At 40.0% G+C, this 21,847-nt stretch overlaps 1 protein-coding gene across 1 annotated transcript in view; it reads left to right on the top strand.

The window, feature by feature from the left end:
• LOC126355708 (uncharacterized) overlaps positions 1–21,847 on the top strand; it is a 121,005-nt gene that overhangs the window by 75,284 nt on the left and 23,874 nt on the right. Inside the window, exons 11-13 of the mRNA XM_050006079.1 lie at positions 243–443; positions 1,169–1,295; positions 16,435–16,735. Of these exons, the coding sequence (XP_049862036.1) occupies positions 243–443; positions 1,169–1,295; positions 16,435–16,735 (629 nt within the window). The remainder of the gene's footprint in view (positions 1–242; positions 444–1,168; positions 1,296–16,434; positions 16,736–21,847) is intronic.

The raw sequence follows: 21,847 nt of genomic DNA, 5'->3' as shown, positions 1-21,847 counted from the left end.
TTACTGCTAAGTCACATTTATATGCTCTCATTGTTGATTTGTTTGATGTATGGGCTTAGTGTTAAGTTCATTAGTTACTTCAGTACTGTCTGCCTTTTGTCTTCACAAATAAGTTCATTTCCAATATTTAAAACTTTCATGAAAATTAAACGTGAAGCTGTACCAAATGTAACAACTAACACGGTTGACATATTTCAAGAATGAAGCAAATTTAAAAAATTGCATTTATTTTTGTGTTGCAGTCAGGGATCCTGCAGCAGTTACTGACACATCGTGAGACTTTGCAAGAAGTTATGGTTCAGCTATGTGACTTAGTGCAAAGGGAAGCATTCACGAGATCACTCTTTGCCCTTGAGCTCCTTGATCCAGCTCATTATTCAGGAGATCATCATAGTCATCCAAGTGGGCATTTTCACTCTACTCCCAAACAGCATGGGTACAAGGTAGGTTAATTAGGAAATAAGACACAGGGATGTATGATTTGCGTAGCACTTTCGCTGTTGACACCAAAAGCAGTGCTAGATGGATTATGAAGGAGGTGGTATTTAAGGTAGTTTAATCTCCCAGAGTTGACAGTAGAAATGGATAAATGAAATATGAAGGGAATAGTACTGGTACCACAAGCTTCAAGGTTTAACAATTTTTACCCTCTCCTTTTAGTGCTGCTGCTGCTGCTGCTGCTAATTCCCTTGTCATTTATTCTGCATATTTGTTTTCCTTATACCTACTCTAAATTTCCCTTTCTTGCCCTTTTTATTTGTGATATGTCTTTTTTTTCTCACTCCTGAAGCATCACAATCTTGTTACTGGCCTCCATAATTTTCTTGTGGTGTATTCTAGTTATGAAGTGACTGATTCATTCCACATCATAATGAGAATGGGACATGGGACATGCAAGTAACTCACTATTCAGCAACAGTCTGTGTTTACAAGAAGTGTTTCTCCTGGTACCATTTCATATCTTCTAATCATTTAACCTCTATCTTTTACGTTTTGATGACTGTTAGATCAAATATCACATTTCACTACATTAAAATTGTTTTAACGGCAAGTAAACTACTATTTGCAATTTGTGATGTTATCAGACAGCTCTTTCTTCCTTTTATTTTTAGATTTCATGATAGTGTCCTATAAACATGCATATAATGATAATACTTTTTATTTCCAGCTAAATCTTGTGGAGTCATTGTGTATACCACCACTTTCTCGAAACAGTAGACTGTCTAAGGCTGCCGTCCAGTTACTGAGATCGGGTCAGGACACTGACATGGTCTTTGAAGTTGTCTCCTCTCCAGGTAGGATGACTGGAAATTTATACTTTTTTTTTATTTTATGCCCAGTGGGGCACATCCACAAAATTGTGTTAACTTGGTCATTTATGACTTCGCTACTGGGGATATGGCAAAGAAATGTAATGTATTGAAATTTTCTAGTTTCTGAACAATTGAGCAAATTGATGTGTGAGGGGTGTTAAAAAAAAGGTACAAAACAACATTGTGGGTATAATTGAAGTTTTTTTCCCAAAATAATCACCAGCAGCCTGAGCACAACTTCTCCACTGTTTTACAAGCCAAAGGATTCCATGCTCCCAAAATTCCTATGTTGGGGACAGGAGCCAGTCCTCCATTGTGTCCTTCAGTTTGTAGGTTGAGCTGAAGTGCTTCTCACTGAAATTTTTTTAGTGGATTTGAACACATGGAAGTCACAGTGTGACATGTCTCGGCTGTATTGCACATGCTTGAGATATTCCCAATTGAATTTGGCCATTAAACTTTCTGTGATCTTGAAGACTTGTTGGAAACATGTCACCGTGGAGCAGAATCGCTCCCTCCATGAGCACCCCAGGCACCACCTTGCCTGGTGACGCTGCTTTGAATTTTTAGGGGGAGGTGACAATGCTCACTTCACATCCCTATGTGTCTCACTACATTACCAGAGTGTGGTGTACGCAAATTCAATCACTTCAGTTGTTAAGGCTTTTCGTACCTTTTCATCGGAACACATAGGAAAAAATACAGTGGCACAATTTTGGCATGTTCTGGTGACACTAAAGGTGACTATTGGGGCAGATTTCCTTCCCCTTAATGGGATAAATAATTATCTGACCACAGCAATGTAAATAATTATCTTGCCACTGCTGACTCTGCAGTACAGTTGAGGTTTACCTATGAAGTAGTACAGTTATAGTAGTTGCACCATTCGTTTTGTACACTTTCTCTCTCTCTCTCTCTCTCTCTCTCTCTCTCTCTCTCTCTCTCTCTCTCTCTGCCTTCCTTGGTGAATTGTGACTTTCAATTAGGCTTTTCCAGCATTGCTCTATAGAGGACGGGCACATCTGGCAGCCCATCATCTCACTCGCAGGCTGACACAAAATGGATAGGCTACCTACGTGCTGGCCCTGTTGCACACATTTAGTGCTGTGCTAGCCACTTGGTCACCTCTGCCTACAGGCTCCTGGTTGCTGTAGTATGATTACAGACACCACAGGTCAGCCGTCTGCTTGCTGCCTGTGCCCATGAACGTCCAACTGTTCGTTGACGGGCTTGCAAGCTGAAACAGTCTACTTTAAGTCACTGGCTTGAAGTTAATTTTTCGAGGATGCGCAGCAGTAGGTGCTTGGATGTAACATATATTCTGTCCTCATATCTTAAATAAAATTTGCATTGGTGAATGCAGCTAGGCAGGTCTTCCTCTTACAAGATGGGGAATTATCTGAAGCACAACAGTGCTAAATGTACACTCATTTATTTAAAAAAATTGTATGTCAAATAATTAAATTAAACGCAACTGCCACTCCATTGTCCAAGGCCCCTAAACAATCTTGACAGCTGTTGACCATTACTAGTGGTGGGAACAACTGAAAGAAGCAAGTCAATTACGTGAGTTGTAGGAAAACAGTCAACTCATTTTGTTGTAGTTTTTCATTGATGTATTCATTCGTTCTTTCGAGTGAATCTGGTCTATTGGAGGAAGCATGTGAAAACAATCAAAACATTGTAGTTTTGCGTACTGACTGAGCTACTCATTACTTCTTTTCAAGCGAAAGCAGTCTGCCAGTTTGTCAGCCAGTCAAACCATTTATTCATACTTTGAATTGAAACCACTCTTAAGTGTTGCAGTTGACTGAGGTATCCATTCATTTGTCTGAATGAGACCAGTCTGTAGTACTTTCATTATTCCTCAAAAAATAGTGGTATACAACCAGGATACACACACCTAAAGATGGTAGCCCTACTTCTGGGGGGAGAAACTTCTGACAAGTGACAGTACATGTTTAAAAAGCAAGTGATTATGTAATCAAACAATTTCTGTTCACAATAACACTGCATTTACTGAGAGAGAGTTGTTGTTGGTGGGTGCAAAGCAGCAGGAAGACACAGAGCTTCAATAAATTTAAATAAAAAAAGTAATTGTTCAAATATAATGGACATTCCTGGGTAAAATAGGGGTGGGGCCACAACTCATCTATTGCAGACTGATAGCAACACATAACAGGGAACTACCTTCACACTAGCTTCCATATTGTTTCTCTTCTTTTAGGAAAAGCACATGCTTTCACACACACAGAACCCCAAACCCACTTTCTGCCATAGCCACGTTGTGTGGTGTTGAGGGTGCTCTTAAGTTGTGCAGTAGCAGTGACGGGTATGTGGTTAAAAAGTGGATCCTGGCTTTTCAGGCACCAGTGTTCTTAATTTATTGAAACCAACTGCAAATGCTTGTCACGTGTATTTTGCAGAGAATAGGGTGAGAGGGGGAGGGGGAGGGAGAGAGAGAGAGACACTGACTTTAACTAAGTCTTTTATTCAGGGGGAGAATGGTCTTACATCTGATGAAAGCTTCGAATTAATAATTTGATATGAATAAAAGTGCTGCAGGGATCCTCAAACTGCTCTCTCGATGAAACAAACAGGGAGAGTATCATAAAGAATATTTTCTTGCAATGAAATAAGTTGCGAGCTGTGCTGATAATAACAACAACTTGATTATTCCAATTTTTTACTGACTCTTACTTTTGTTTTCAATTGTTGGCTTAAAGGTGTGTGCTCTTTTACAATTTTTGAGAGCAGTAGCCCTACCCTCATTCAGAACTATCATTCGCTAATTTCATTGTTTAGTTATGTGAGAAAGTAATTTTTGAGAATTTTCGAATGTTTACAAAACTAAATTTTTGAAAATTTTCGTAAGTGACCAGTGCAAATGTTGGGGATAACTTCTTTCATAACAAATCAGTGTTTGTGATTCACAATTGTAGCCAAAGAATAGATGGCCCTGAATTTCAGAATATGTCAGTGCAAATAAATGTACATTTTTGAGAATTTTTGAAAGTTGCGATTGTCCTGTGCATAATCCAATTCTCAGTAAATTGGCTTTTGTGATTTAGTTACTGTAGCAGATGCTGTAACTAACATGTTATGTTAAATCTGATTTTTCCCTTCAAGAGGAGTATATATGACCTACATTTATCATACATTAACTCTAGTTTCGAGTTTGTTAGCGATTAAAATTAACCTCAAAAATATTTAAGAAACGAGTAATTTTGACACAGATTTTTCTGTTGCCCTAATAGAAATCTTGTTTTGCATATTTGCTTCACTTCGTAGAGTGAATTAATATTCTTTAGCTCGGCAAGTTGAAGATAGTTAATAGGCTTAGTTTAAAGTTCAAGTGTCCTGTGATACATTGCACCAGCCACAATGTGTCCATACAACGCAATCGAGGTGTTACTGCAATTTGAAAAATCAATAACATAATAATTATACAAAACAAGGAAAAATAATGTTAGACATTATGTCTAGGCATAATCACTAAGACTTTTGCGTTCTAGATCTTGATGCACAACAACTGTATCTCTGCCCCCCCCCCCCCTTTCCCTCGCCACCCCACTTCTCCCTAAGTGCTAACAATACTCGTGATTAAACTTGACATTAGTCCAGATTGCATGGTGACCGGTTTTGCTGTTGTGGAGCCATCAGAGGTGTAGTACTTGATGCCTGTGGTGCTTTGTTGGTGACAGGGTAGCAGGTGATTCTGTCATGTCTGAAGGTGATGCAGTAGATATCGTGTGTGCCTTGGTGAAAGCAGTACTGAACGCAGATTTTAGGAGATCAGTAGAAACTGTTGTTGGTGTTCGCATGGCATCAGTTCTAAATGTTTTATCCTTTCTGCTAAGTACTGTATATAGCCCACCATACAGTGGTTTCAGATATTAACATACCACACCATGTTAAATGAACACTGAGTCTCTTGTTCTCTTACTGAAATAGGCCAAAGTGGCAGTACCTGTGAGTGTAGCAAGCTGACGAAGACTGCTTCATTGACGGGTGTATCCAGCATGTTGCAGAGGAATTAATCATGTAGTCTATTTGTTGTCCATAGACAAGGTCAGCTGCAGTTGTTTTCATATTTTTCTTGATGGCTGTGCAGAGTAAAGCTCTGAATAGGGAAAGTACGGCCAACTTGCCAGTGGCCGCCATTTTGGGTCCACTGCACCACTGGTGAAACATTGCCTTCTGCAGCATATTTAGTTGTGTATATTAAAAAAGTACACTCAACTGTCTAATGCACTGCTAAAACTCCTCAGTGGCTTAAAATGGAACATGTCAGATATTTAGCAACAAAAAATCTCAACAAATTCGAGTTAATGAGTTGAAAAGCATTTGTTGTGGCAAGCATGAAAAACAGCTTTTCCCCCTGCTATCCTTTATTAAAAGTGAAAGCAGATTTCACAGTTATTATTGCAGTATCAAGTTAGTACATCTGTTTTTGTATTTGGCTTAAATTGGTCCTGTCCGATAGTCAGCATGACGAAAGGGAACCAATATTAGTTCACAAGTGCGAGGAAAAATCCATCGCTAACTTAAATCTCTATATCTACTTACTTCTTGTTCCTGCTAGTCGGTACTGTGAAAATTCGCCCAATGTCTCTTTTGTTATATGAAATGAAGGATTGGATTCAAATATATGTGCACGTTGCCTTAGTAAATAGAATTAATAAACCTGCTTATATGATTACGCGTGATTTATATTTTTGTCAGAACTATCACATAAAACTTTGTCTGCAAATTGTTCTATGACAGTAGGAGAATAGTTACGAAAGTACAAGAGAACACCGTATTTTTAAAATGTGTTTGAATAAAAGTAGACCTACAAGCAAAAGTAGGCTGTAAGAAACAGTAACAACTGTGTTTGTGTTAATACTCCGTGGATTAGCAGGCGGGTTAATGGTTACTGAATCAAAGATGGTAGGTACAGTGCTGGCCACTGTGGCAGAGTGGTTCTAGGCGCTTCAGTCTGGAACCGCGCAGCTGTTACGGTTGCAGGTTCGAATCCTGCCTCGGTCGTGGATGTGTGTGATGTCCTTTGGTTAGTTAGGTTTAAGTAGTTCTAAGTTGTAGGGGACTAATGACCTCAGATGTTAAGTCCCATAGTGCTCACAGCCATTTGAACCATTTTGGTAGGTACAGTACTTACCTAGCGCACATTTTTTTTTCTTTTTTTACATTATATTGTATGAAACAAAGTAAAATTTATTATTGTAAGCATTGTAAATGTAAGTTTAAAACGTATTGCATAGTCAATTGGGTCAAATATTTTGCCAGTCATGTTAATTTTGTACAGTCCACTTACTATTTTTTGTTTTAAATGCTAACAGTGGCAGTTTTATCGCTTAAGATTTCTATTTTGTAATTAAACTACCATTAAACCATCCAATTAGCTCTTCTGACTTTTTTTGCTGTTCAGATGGACTGGAAACTAAGTAACAAAAATGTAAAAAGGAGACAGAGACAAAAGGCCAGAAATAAATAAAATTAATTGATTGTTTAAGTCTAGTTCCTGCAACCTTTCCCGTTGTGACCAGTATTCTCCTTCTTCTCGCATCTCTCCCTTTGGAAGGAAATCTGTACAGTTTTCCTCTCGTTTTGCCTCTAAACAAGCAGCCAAAAGCATAGCACTGAGGCATTATTGTACTTAAAGCTTCAAAGATACACAGCACTTCCTATGCTTCACACGTATTGCTTGGGCCCACAATGGCTGGTAATGTCATGTGATGCAGTTTCAGCCAATCCTGAACTGCAGACGGCAGCAAACGCAGGGAAAAAGAATGGCCATACTTTCTTTTATACAGAGCTTTAGTGCAGAGGGCTCAGTAGCATGATTGGCAAGGTCTCAGTGCAACACTGTTAGTCGGGTGATAAGAAGTTGTCCAGATCAGGTTCGTGCCTAACATGCTGGCGAGTGCCTTGAATAGATAAGATTCAAACTGCTGGCCCTCTTCAGTGGTAATTGAAATATGCTCACTATTTTTATGTACTTGAATTTTGCATATTTCATGACAGGACTCACTTTTCCGTGAATATTTTTGTGTTGGCTTCAGTCGTCTAGTGGAAGTACGATTCCATTATGCTGTTTCATCGGCTGTGGAAATGTCCTGGTTCAATGCATTTGCCTCATTTTTGGTGCTTCAAATACCATTTCTCCGAATGTGCTTCCTTCTTGACGTTTATATAAAAGTAGCAGAATAACTCATTTTTGCTGGCCACTTGCAAATTATTACAACGGGGACCTGTTCACTGTTCCATTGTCGCACACCGAGAGTTCACTGCCGACTGACTCCAGCGTCAAAGACATTTCGCACAACACACAATCTTCCCCTTGTGACCAGTCTCTTTGATATTCTTCGTCACATATACTAATATTAATCAATATGCTGTCACTCTCAAAAATATAAGCAAATTAGCATAAAATAAGGCAAATTACAGTTCACAAAAAATATTCTGACAAAAATATAAGTAAACATTTACAACCTCCCTCATTAGATTTGGTATTGACAAATCTGGTAGAAAATATCACATCTCCCAGATCCATTACATAATGCATAATGGTATGCTGAAATAAGCAATTCAGTCCCAGGAGAATGTAGTTGCGATGGACTCGGCAGTGATGTTGGATATGGATAATACCTCCAATTAGTGAGTGAATCAGTCTATTGCAGTGAGACACTAATTTCATCCCTCTGATGCCAGGAATTGTCCAGTAACATTTCGAATTGTTGATATGGGGCAATGAACATGCTGAGGGGTGCGCTAATTAGATGAGTGATTTTGTTACTTTGACAGACCGTGCATTGATGGACAAATGTCTTAAGAGTCTCTGTCAATGTTGAGCCACATGAAAATTCTTTTCACCAACTGCGCTGTAGCACAAACACCAGGATGAGACATGTTATTCAGAGATGCGCCCTGCTGTGGCAAACCGTGAGTCACAAAGGGTCATGACTTCGACTTGAAGACGTCACAGTACAACAGTATGTTTTCTGGTGGCACTTGAATGAGATGGAGCTGAAGACTAGATGGCTGTGCCAGTATATTATACATTCATCGGACTGATGTTCAAAGGCCAGTACCTCATAATAGATTGCACGCAAGATCACCTCAATGAGAGAGTGTGTGTCTGCCAGGGTATTAAGTTCTACCTCGGTGTGGGTAATGTAAATTGTAAACTGTCCAATGAAGCTGGTGTGGCAAACCTTTGTCTGAGTGTTAATGAGATGCATATGTCAGTGGTTTGTTGAGCATGACAAGAGTGAAGTGTGTACCTTCGAGCATGCATCCGAATTTCTTGATGGAAGCATATGCTGCTTAGTTCAGTTGTAAGTAGACAGTTCTGCTGTGATGGAGCTAGCTTTTTGCTGTTGAATGCCAAAGTTTGCTGCTGATTGTCTCTCTGCTGTTAGTGCAGCAACTATTGCGGTCACTAATGCAGCATCCATTAAGGCAAGCAGCACTTCTGGAAGAGGGTGCACCAACAGAACAGCCTTGTCTTTGCATTGTTGAAAGCTGTCTCATCTTCACTACTCTGGTCTGTGTGAACCTTGTTGAAGATCATTCTGAGAAGCAGCTAACAATGCACGGTTCTACACCTGGCAACGGTAGAAATCACTGCAATAAGAATAGTTGCCGATCATGGATAATTAACTGTTCTGTCTACCTTGTCTTGGGGTGGCTGAATTACATGAGCATTGGTTGTGTTGCCCAGGAAGCAGATTTCAGAAGCTTCAAAGACACATTTTGAAGGATTGACAAGCAGTCATTGTGAAGGAAGATGTGGGAATATCTGGTGCAGGTGTTCCATGTGTTTGGCTTTCGAACTGGACGTAATTAATATCTCATCAATGTACACGTAGCGAAAGTCCAAGTCTGTCATTGCTTCATACACGAAACATTGGAATGTTTGTGTGGCATTGTACAACCTGAATGGCATTTTTGTGAACTTGGAGGCCAAATGAGATGGTGACAGCAGTTTTAGTAGTATCTTCTGGCAGTACCAGTACCTGATAATATGCAGGCATGAAGTCTAAGATAGAGAATCGGTGCTTATCACAGATATTAAATGTAAAGTTCTCAGTGTGCTGTACAGGTAGTGGTCCCAGATTGTCCTTGCCTCACAGACAACATCCAATGTTCTTCTTGAGCACTATGAGTAGCATTGAGACCCACCTACTGCTCGATAGTTGTTGGATGCCCTGCACAAGTGTGATAGACAAATGACAAGGGCATTCTTCAGAGCCACGTATCAGTCAGTATTTGATGGTAGGTCCAAAATGTTGTGAATCTTGATAGCCACGTCTTCATAAAGTGCAACGACAACGTAGCTGTACTTTGTTTCATCATCTGTGATGTTGGCAAACATGAACTGACTCTTGAGTTGTGCAAACCATAGCAAAAGGTTCTGCTGCCAAAAAGGTGCTAGTTTGACAGTGACTCAGTTAACTGAAGCGCTTAGGGGCACGTCAGCAAATGGTACTGGTTTTGACATGGCTAAATCTCAGTAAGTGGATGGTGCATGGTGTAGCTAACACTGCAGATCAGCTCTTGACATTCAAAGTACATTGGTGGTGCAGTAAGCAGATGATGTGTGATTGGCATGCTTGATTTTTGCTTTATGTTTGGAATGATACAGCACCAATAATACCTTAGTTGATGTTGGCTGCCATCTACGATTATGTTGGGGTACCACAAATGTTGTAGCTTGTTAGAAATTAACTTTAAGGCTACATTTATTGCACAATGTGTTCATACAACACAATCCAGGAATACATCAATGTAAAAAAGTAAAAAAAAAAAAGGAATAATTATTAAAAAAGGAATAAACGATGTCAAAGATATTATGTCTAAGTGTAATCACTGTACAGCTTGTGCACTTCTACACCTTGATGCACAACCACTACAATTACTACTTTTCAATTAACAAAATACGCATTTGGAAAAAAAATGTAAAACATGAAATAAAAATTTAGGAACATAATATAAATATAAGTGAAATAAATAGACTCATAGTGAATGTTTAGATAATTTAAGTGGGTATGTTGAAAATATGCGTGACAGCACATTGTGTACAGTTTATTTTCCAAAAATGGTATTTCAGAAACTAGCTTTATTATACAGAAATGTATGTGGCTTGTGAAATCTGCTTTAATTTGTGTGTAACAAAAAATTTTCATTTTTTCAAAATCAACAGTGGTGGGGTATTTTGCAAAATTTCGAACTGCTACAGAAGTTGATTACACAGTTTTCAAGAACATTGATATGGAAAAACGTTTTTTATGTATCATCATTTTCAATATATCCCCTCTAAACCTAATATGTCAAAGCACCCTTTGGGGTGTGTTTATGTCCCATAAAAGTAAAATAGGACCCCCCCAAAAAAGTATTGCATTATTTTGCACCCTCTACATATCTGCCAAATTTCATGAAGTTCATGTATTTATTTAATTTAAGCACCAATGTCTCCATTTAGGAAACAGAAGATGAAAGAAAATTTGTGTTGTAGTGAAAAGAACTCATTTGCATTTCAGTATAAAAAATCTATCACAGACGTACATCTAAGTTCCTTTGCAATATTTATAGAAAATAGACCCCTTTTCCAAATGCAGTAATCTGACTTGAATTCTGTGCTGTAGAACCTACTACACAGAATTCAGAAAGCATAGAAAAAGCACATTATTGGGCATCAGGCAGCTGATTGTCACTGTTGTTGTCCAGTCCTCAGTGTTAAGGAGAACCAAACTTCTTTCCAGTGAAAGAGGATAAATTTTAGTGATTTCACACACTAATAACATGAAATCGTTGAGCTTGTTCATGAGACAGTACATTACACTGTTAAATAAATTGAAAGGAAGCAAAACAAGAATATACCTGATTTGACTGGCAAGGTGAGACGATTGATTCCCAGTTGTGATAAGTGCTTGGTTGTGAGTAAGAAAAGGCAAGTGACTACTCCCCTTCTGACTTGGATGACGATCATTATGGCCAAAACAGGATTTGGATTCTGGATTTAAATGTTTACCTGCTGGTGAGACAAGTGACACTCTAGAGTAAAAGAATATTGCACAGAAACTCCCTCATTTTAAGCATTTATAAGTTTTGAGGGATTGCCTCTTCACATCTTTCCAGATTGTTACCTGTGTTACAATACCTCCTTTGTGAAGACTGTGAAAAATCTAGGATGGAGTGTAACAATATTATGAAAAGGAGAGTTGCCACTCACCATATAGCGGAAATGCTGAGTCGCAGATAGGCACAACAAACACACACACACACACACACACACACACACACACACTGCACTGCACTCTCTGGCAACTGAAGCCACAGTGCGACAGCAGCAGCACCAGTACCTGATGGAAGTGGTGACTGGTGGAGGTGAGGAGGAGGTTCGGGCGGGGAGGGGAAGGGACAGTAGGGTAGGGGTAGAGGACACTGAACTGCTGCTGGGTATTGCATAGGGATAAGGTGGAGAGAGAGGGTAGGGCAGCTGTGTGCAGTCATAAGGTTAGACACGAGGCAGGGGAGAGGGTAGTAGGGGAAATGGAGAGAAGTAAAAAGACTGGATAGGATGGTGGTATGAGGGCTGTGTAGTGCTGCAATGGAAATAGGGAAGGAGCTGCATGGGTGAGAACGAAGACTAATGAAGTTTGAGGCCAGAAGGGTTACGGGAGTGTAGGATATGTTGCAGGGAAAGTTCCCACCTGTGCAATCCAGAAAAACTGGTGTTGGTGGGACGGATCCATGTGGCGCACAGCCTGTGAAGCAGTCATTGAAAATGAAGGATGTTTTGCTTGGCAGTGTGCTGAGCTACAGGGTGGTCCACTAGTTTCTTGGCCACAGTTTGTCGGTGGCCATTCATGCGAACAGACAGCTTGTTGGTTGTCATGTCCACATAGAATGAAGCACAGTGGTTGCAGATTAGGTTGTAGAGCACTTGACAGGTTTCACAGGTAGCCCTGCCTTTGATGGATTAGGTGATATTTGTGACAGGACAGGAGTAGGTGGTGGGAGGATGTATGGGAAACACCTTGCATCTATTATAGGGATATGAGCCATGAGGTAAGGGGTTGGGAGCAGGGGTTGTGTACAGACCGAAGAGTGTATTGTGTCAGTTTGGTGGACAACGGAATACCACTGTGGGAGGAGTGGGAAGGGTAGTGGGCAGGACAGTTCTCATTTCAGGGCGTGACGAGAGGTAATCGAAAACCTGGCAGAGAATTTAATTCAGTTGCTTCAGTCCCAGATGGTACTGAGTTACGAGGGAATACTCCTCTGTGGCCAGACTGTGGGACTTTAGGAGGTGGTCGGAGAATGTAAAGATAAGGCATGGGAGATTTGTTTTTGTACAAGGTTGGGAAGATAATTACGGACAGTGAAGGCTTCATTGAGACCCTTGGTATATTTTGAGGAGGACTGCTCATCACTGCAGATGCAGTCATGGGTGGCTAGGCTGTATGGAAGGGACGTCTTAGTATGGAATGTGTGGCAACTGTCGAAGTGGAGGTATTGCTGGTGATTAGTAGGTTCGATGTGGACAGAGGTACTGATGTAATCATCTTTGAGGTTGAGGTCAACATCTATTGAGGTGGCTTGTTGGGTTGAGTAGGAACAGATGAAGCAAATGAGGGAGAAGCTGTTGATGTTGTGGAGGATTGTGGATAGTGTGTCCTCACCCTCAATCCAGATCACAAAGGTGTCATCAACAAATCTGAATCAGGTGAGTGGTTTAGGATTCTGGGTGTTCAGGAAGGACTCCTGTAGATGGCCCATTAATAGGTTAGCATAGGATGGGCCATCTAGAGGAATCCTTCCTAAACACCCAGAATACCAAACCTTTCACCTGGTTCAGATTCTTTGATGACATCTTCGTGATCTAGATGATGACATGCTATAGACATTCCTCCAGAACCTCAACAACTTTTCACCCATTCGCTTATTCTCTTCACCTGGTCCTATTCAACACAACCAACCCCCCCCCCCCCCCCCCCTCCGTCCTCGATGCTGACCTCCACCTTAAAGATGGCTACATCAGTACCCCTCTGGCCATATTAAACCTACTAACTACCAACAATACCTCTACTTTGACAGCTGCTACCTATTCCATACCAAGAAGTCCCTTCCACACAGCCTACCCACCCGCTGTCGTCACACCTGCAGTGACAAATAGTTGTTCTCAAAATATATTGACAGTCTCACTGAAACCTTCATAGACCTCACTTTCCTCCCAATCTTGAACAAAAACAAATCTCTCATGCCTTGCCTTTCCTGTCTCCCACCGCCTCCAAAGATATCACTGTCCGCCCACATATGTGCATTTCCTTCATAACTCAGTACCATCTGGGACAGGACCAACTGAATTACATTCTCCACCAGGATTTTGATTACCTCTCATTATGCTCTGAAATGAGAAATGTCCTGCCCACTATTCTTCCCACCGTGGTATTCCACTGTCCATTGAACCTACACAATATACTCGTACATCTCTACACAACCCCTGCTCCGAATGCCTTACCTCATGGCTCATGTCCCTGTAATAGACTTAGATGCAAGATGTGTCCTATACATCCCCACCACCTCCTACACCAGTCTATTCACAAACATCATCTATCCCATCAAAGGCCGTGCTACCTGTGAAACCTGTCAAGTGATCTACAAGCTAAGCTGCAACCACTGTGCTGCATTCTGTGTGGACATGACAACCAACAAGTTGTCTGTCCACCGACAAACTGTGCCCATGAAACTAGTGGGCCATCCTGTTGCTCTGTGCACTGCCCATCACGACATTTTTCATTACAGTGACTGCTTCAGTTGCCAGAGACTGCAGTTTGTGCTAACCTAGTTATCATATATGAGACTTAAATAAAAAAAAAACCCTTCATAACGTTATGAAAAGTAGAGCTGCCCCTCACCATATAGGGAGATGCTGAGTTGCAGATAGGACCAACAAAAAGATGCTAGAAACGCGCACACACGCACAGACTGCAGTCTCTGGCGACTGAAGCCACACTGCATGCAGCACCACCAGTGCATAATGGGAGTGGCAACTGGGTGGAGCTGAGGAGGAAGCTGGGGCAGGGAGGATGACACTAAAGTGCTGCTGGCGAGTGTGCAGAGATGAGGTGGAGCAAGGGTAGAGCAGCTATGTGCAATTGGAAGGTTAGATGGAGGGCAGGGTAGAGGTGGGTGTGGAGGGGTAGTAGAAAATAAGAGAAGTAAAAAGACAGGGTATGATGGTGAAATGAGGGCTGTGTAGTGATGGAATGGGAACAAGGAAGGGTGCTGGATGTGTGAGGACGATGACTAACGAAGTTTGAGGTCAGAAGGGTTACGGGAACTTAGGATATACTGCAGGGAAAGTTCCCACCTGTGTAATCCAGAAAAGCTGGCGTTGATGGGAAGGATCCATGTGGCATAGGCTGTGACTGAAATATTTAGCATTTTCATTGTATGTGTCTGCGATTTAGTACCTTCTCTATGTGGCGAGTGGCAATCTGTCCTTCTGCAATTAGTTGTTGTTCCATCCTGGACTTTTCAGTTTGACACTGAAGGGGGGAAAATCTTAAAATACTGTTGATCTAATGTGACTGGTTAGATAAAAAAAAAATCTACTCAAGCAGCGGTAGGAGAACACACCCATTGCTTATTTTCATTGTTAAAATACTGTTAGTTTGCCCAGAATGCTCAGATTTACTGATGCAGGAAACAGTGAATATATAGTCTTCTAATTGTATTACACAGTTACTCCAAATGGAAAAAAGTTTATGAATTTTATAGACTGATAGGTAAATGTCCTGAATAGAGGACTTGGAGGTACTGGCATTGTATGCCGTTCCCGCTGCAGTGCAGTGTGGCTAATTGCCTGCACCCTTCAGGCCAATTCTCATCATTGGTGGTTTGTGTTGTGCTTGCAGAACTGTTATGGTGCAACAGAAAATTTATTCATATTAATATGTATGAATATTACACTCTTGGACAGTAACAAGAGACAGGTTGCAGGTATTAAAAACAAACTATAATCAAAATCTACAAGTAGGATTGACATTCATTTATATTTTGCCAGTATTTAATACATGTGTTTAGCTCTATCAGACATTTTTGTTTGGAAGAAATACTTGTCACTGTCTTTAGAGTGGCTTTAGGACAGCAACCCAGCGTGATACTCAGATCTCCAGCATTCAGTGCTAGTGATACATATGTTCCAGTAATGAGAACTCGATACTTTGATTTTAATCAAAGCAATATTTATGCATTAGTAGCTGATAATTGTTCACTTTAGGGACTAATTATACATTTGTACACAGCCTACACACCACAAAACACTTTTAACCTGTAATTTTTATAAACCCATAACATTTGGGATTCAGGCAGGCTTGTAGTCTAGTGAAACATCTGCCCTAAGTATCACAGATAGGTTCCTCCTTAGTTAACATATACCAGCTTAGTAATATTTATGTAAAAACCTGAAAATTAAAAGATGAGTGTGTTTTATAATTCTGTTAATGGCTGCTTTGTCTTTTAGAAAGGCAATTATGAATGCTTTTTGTAAAAAAAAAAAAAAAAGTTATGCAAAAACAAGTATGTGCAATTTTTTGATCAATTATTCACCATGAAATTGTCCTGATAATTGCTTACATTAGGAATTTCCAGCATGATTGTATCATCACTCATAAGAGCTGTAAGTTTGCTTCAACAATTACAAGTGTGTCATTTTTTCCAGTGGTGCAAGACAGTTGTAACTTTCGTGCTGTTTTCAACAATGTGCGTAAGGATGTTGAATGCTGCAGTATAAAAGAGTTTGTAGTGATGAGCAAGAGTTAATTGGAGTTGTTTACTATAGGACACAAAACCTAATTGTGTATGGGCCATTTCAGATTACATTTTACTATATCTGATTAAGGTTAGGGTATAGTCACAAATTTTACCCACGTTAGTTCTTCACTGAAGACGTTTGTTAACCTTATTCAGACATTTATAAGATAGTAGTTTGTACTTCTTAAACCCAAGTCACTAACAGATGCAGCTGCATTATCACCATATTTGTCAGTTGTTGACATAAATTTAGTGTGACTGCCATGCTGCAAATGTCCATCTTGTAAACTTGCAGATGCTCCAGATTGTGTGATAGATCACACAGCTAGTCAGACAAAGCAGACTGCAGCTGAGGAGGGTAATGAAACTTCAAGACATGGTGCCAAGGAGAGGAGCAGGTCTGAAGAAGCACAACAATCACCTTCCAGTGAGCCACAGCTACAGTTACCCCAGCCACAGCCACAGCCCGAACCTCAACAGTTAGAAGAACAGCCTGAGGAAGCGGCCAGTGTGAGGGCACACAGAGTTATAGTTGCTGCTCGATGTGACTGGTTTCGTCGGGCTCTCTTGTCTGGGATGAGAGAGGCAATTGATAGGTACATAGTCTATGAGGCACAGAGTAATGCACAATCTTGGATTAACTATGTTTTATTATGATCATTAGTACAATATAATAAAAGGTAGAAGGTTTACCAGTTATTTTATCATATACAATATGAGCATTTCAACTTGAATCAGCTGCTCTGCTAGCAACAGATGCAGCCTGAAAAAGTCACGCACTGGGGCTCTATTCTATATTGTTCATACCAATCGGTGCAATAGGCTAGTCTCGGTAGTGACGTAATTTTCAGTTCTTTATCCAAATTTCCTATTCAGTAAGCTTCTGAGACCTGTTACCGAATGGTCCTCCCGCCAATTTTTCGACAACTGTACAGAGAGATTTTGGATTTGTTCAGTTACCGTATTTACTCGAATCTAAGCCACACTTTTTTTTTTTCAGTTTTTGTAATCCAAAAAACTGCCTGCGGCTTAGAATCAAGTGCAAAGCAAGCGGAAGTTCTGAAAAATGTGTAATGCATGCTTTGTAGGCACAATGATAAATACTGGGGCCAAAACCTCTGCATAAATAAAAAAAAAAGTGGCAGACGAGCTTTTTTTCTCTGCCCCGAGTTTTGACCACTGCATTTTCATACATTATCCAACGAAGTAAATACAAATTCCGTATTGCTCGTCTTCGAATGTAGCAGAATTTCAATGTACTACGAAAATCCGACTGGTAAGACTGTTTGGGATGTTTGTCAATATGGCCAACTCTATGTTCTGAATTTTTTCCTACCTGTGAGAAAAGATGGTTGCTAATAGGAACATGATGAAACGTGAATCACATGCATTATTCTCTTCACCATAACAATAATACAAATATAAACATTTTGCCATGTATTCTTTCGTGTTTGCTGCTATCTCGTTTAAATCCTGTCTGCCTAATAAACTACGAAACTAGAGTGAGACAACAACGAACGTGGAAGAATATATGTATCATGTCATGTTTATATTCGTATTATTCTTATGCCTAATAGTGATACAGTCAGAAATGAGGCACGATAACTGACTAGATTTTTAAATCTAAGATGACTCTAATTTCTGTGCTGAATTTGATGCACTAAAGAAGCGGCCGCAAAGATTTTCAAACAGAGAGAAATTTTCGCCTAACTCTCGTTCAGAACATGTTCTATCATACGCAGTCTATTATTTGGTTCTCGTTGATAATTATCAAACAAAGCAGCAGTCTAAGTAACAACAAATAGCAGTCTCTTGCTATTGTTTCGCTAATGAGACGATTCCTCTTTTTTTCTTCTTTAAAAAAAAAAAAAAGAAAAAAAAAAGCCATGGCGCGAGCGGCGACAGGCCGTAAACACTCACTATCAGAATGCGACAAACAATGCATGATACAGTACAGTAATGCATTTTCAGCTTAGTGACATAAACACCTATAACAAAGAAAATGGCACTTATCAGATCAAAATAAGCAATCGATTCAAACCAGACGAAGCACGTGAAAAAGGAAGGGTACCCGTATAAATACGGACGGAGCGCCTAATGTATAGCAATGGCTACCTGGTAAAGCTTAACTGCTAAGCTTACGACTCAAACCAAACTACTGTAGCTGTATCATCATTCATTCAACCTAAATCATGTCTCATATTACAATCAACCAACTTCGTTCCGATTTGGAGGTACGGCCTAAAACTTTTATCTCCCCTTGAATTTCGATTCTCAAATTTCAGGTGCGGCTTAGATTCGGGAAATTTTTTTTCCCTTTATTTCGAGTCTCATTTTTCAGGTGCGGCTTAGATTCGAGTGCGGCTTAGATGCGAGTAAATACGGCAGCTGTGGTTTATTTACACCTATCATTTGTTATTTTAAACATATTGAGCAGTTTTAGCTGTTGATATAATGGTTGTGTTATTAAAGAATCACCATAGGATGCGTCTGGTGGGAAAGTGAGTTCATAATAGACTATTATCCTTTGTTAGAAATATGGTTGGTTAGGTAGTTACTGCCAATGATTACAACATAAAAAAAAAAATAAAAATAAAATAAAAAAAAAAACGTTTTCGGTCAATATTCTCTCAAAATACCTGTTATGTTTATGCAATTAAGAGTTTAAAGATAATTAAATATCAAGACACCAGCTCTGCTTAAGTATATTACGTGTTAGCTTATGTATATTACGTGTTGGCTGAAATTACTAGTGACTTTGTGTACTTTTCTGCAAATGATTTACATATTAATTATCAAAAAGTGTTTAAAACTTTTAAGTGACAATTCAAAGGAATTTTGTGGAGTCTGATAGAGGAAACCTTCCGAAATTTCAAGCATTTACGGCTTACATCCGTGTCATTCGGCAACGAAGTCAGTCTGTGTCTCTCTCAACCAAAATTGCGTAAAATACAGCACCACCAGCAAGAAAGTTGTAGCAGTGAAGTTGGTAAAGTGATGGACTGCTGTGGCAAGGGGTGTAGGTTCATATATACAGCTGGATGCGAAGATTATTCACATTTTGAGACTTCGTTAATCATCGAATTTAAGCATTTTTCTGAAATATTCATTGGAATTTGCATATAAGAGTGCGCTTTCTCAGTAATGAGTATCTCCGATTTCGTGACTTCCACATGCTTAAGAAATGAAGGATGAAATTACTGTGCATGAAACAATGACAGTGACATTTAAACTACTACCTGTCACAAATAATTCACCTTTTTTTGAATACATAGCGATTTACGACAGTGTGGTCAGACAGGAATCTAAGAGCACAACGTTACTTACTCAGGCTTGTCACAAGTATTTATCTGCGATCAGTTCCTTAATAACAGTAGACAGATGAAAGGTTCCCACTACAATATTTTCAGACTATGCCACCATATATGAAACATTTTGATTCATCAGATGCATGTTATAAACAACAACAAAGTTCTATTGCTGCACTCACCACACGCTCTCGAAAAATTGATTTTTAAAATTTTGTTTTTATGAACCAAATCGTTGATATACCCTATAGGGAAGCAGACTGCTTCATCTTTTGGATCTCTAGGAGTGAGCTATGACCTCATTCTATGCAACTTGTTGTTCTTTGACACTCTCTTAAACAATTTTTCGGGTTCTTCGATTTGTGTTGTGTCTATGCGACTAATTGAAGACAGTTTATTCCCGTGTGAGTTTCACTTCTTTTATTTATGAAAAATCATCAGGGTTAAAGGAAGTGAAATGTGTGTGGCAATAAAGAAACTGCCTTCAATTAGTTGCTTAGAAGGAACGTACCTCCATGAATTTTGAAGCAGCTAAGGAACAACGGAAAACAGAAAAAAATGACGAATTTTTTGTGTTTCTACTGATATATTTGTACAATGTGGTACTACGCTCCATTCCTAATGTAACGTAAAATCCAAAACAAGACGTTGGTGTGAATGAGAATAAAATAACATAATGTGATATATACAACATTTTCCAGAACACAGTAAATATTCTATTGTTATCATGCATTCTTGGAATCCCGTGGTCAGCAAAATTTGAACAGTATTCGTACTTTAACCACACTTTTCGGTACTATGAAGAATGGCATGCCTGTGTCGTCTGCTAGCCACTTAGAGTTCGTGCCGCTAAGGCGCTGCAGTGCGCATCGCAGATCTGAGGTAGATTGCTTTTCATTGGTTGGCGCGAGGAGAACTGACAGCAGCATTTCAGTTCACTAGGATCATTCGGCAACACTTTCGAAATGCTTCCCTTCTGAAAAGGAGTAAACAAAAACGACGATTGCATGTTTGCCAAACAGACCCTGAAGGCGGCAGATACCAGCACCCCGGTAGATGCTGTGTTTCTTAACTTTTGTAAGGCATTTAGTACAGTTCTGCTCTGCCATGTAATGAATAAAATAGGAGTGTACGGACTATCAGACCAACTGTGTGATTGGATTTAATAGTTTCTGGACTTTCTAGCATGTCATTCTCGTGTGTGTGTGTGTGTGTGTGTGTGTGTGTGTGTGTGTGTGTGTGTGTGTGTGTGTGTGTAAAAGTGTGCAGATGATGCTGTTGTATACAGAGAAGTTGCAATGCTATAAAATTGTAGAAAAATGCAAGATCACCTGCAGAGGACTGATGTTTAGTACAGGGAGTGGCAATTGACCCTCATCATAAAGAAATGTAACATATTGTGTATACATAGACAAAAAGAGCCATTATTCTAAGACTACATGATTGTAGAACAATCGCTGGAAACACTTATTTCCATAAAATATCTATATTCTGGATCACGGTGTGGGTTACTGTTGAAGCTCTGAGTTTGTACATTGCTAGGAGAGTCAACAGGTGTATTACTTTTTCCTCTGTAAATCTCATGAAAAGACTCTGAAGATAAAGTTAGAGATATTTTAGCCCAAACATTGGTTTACTGGCAGTCGTTCGTCCCATGAACTTTTCATGACTATAAGTGGTACACAGTGTACCCTCCACCACTCGCACCACAGTGGTTTGTGGAGTACAGATGTAGATATGTATTGTCCTTCTAAACTTACGGCAGGTTCCTGATAGACTACCACAAGGCCCCAGCCATAGCAGCCTGTTTTTCCTTCCATGCTGCATGTCTATCCTCTTGCAGTTCTTTTTCCACTCCCTTGGGGAACATGTCTGGGCTGTTTTTGGAAATGTATTCTTCATTTGCAGTAGTCAATATCCGAATGCCCTCCACTGTTTTTCATTCCTTTTTTCTTTCTTTGTTCACCTTCTCCTATTCTTCCTTCGCTTAGGGTTTTGAGGTTCCTCTTTTTCATGGGGTGAAGTCAACAGCTACACAACTGGCAGGCCAGAAAGAACAGAAGGATTACTCCCGTGAAGACTTCCTATGTCCCTCCAGCCATCCAACATCTGAGTCCTTTGCCGACTCGAATATCCTCTTCAGCAATGTTGTCTTGTGTTACCCTTGCCCAGCCAACATCCATGTCACTGGTGCACAACACCAACTGTTTTTCTGCCATGAACTCCACAGGCTGACAGAAGACTGCTGACACTTCTATGGGCCTCATGGAGCTGCCTCTGCAGCGAGTCTTCAGAGGCTGCCACTCGGCAGCCACCAAGGAGCTACCCCTTTGTTTTTTTCCTTGTCTTGACTCTCCGCCAGTGGAATGTTCAGTCTTCGATCCAACAAAGAGGATTAAT

The sequence above is a fragment of the Schistocerca gregaria genome, chromosome 1, assembly GCF_023897955.1.
Source record: "Schistocerca gregaria isolate iqSchGreg1 chromosome 1, iqSchGreg1.2, whole genome shotgun sequence".
Taxonomy (NCBI): domain Eukaryota; kingdom Metazoa; phylum Arthropoda; class Insecta; order Orthoptera; family Acrididae; genus Schistocerca; species Schistocerca gregaria.
The sequence above is the reverse complement of the archived record's forward strand: the minus strand, read 5'-3'. Positions and strand labels throughout refer to the sequence as shown.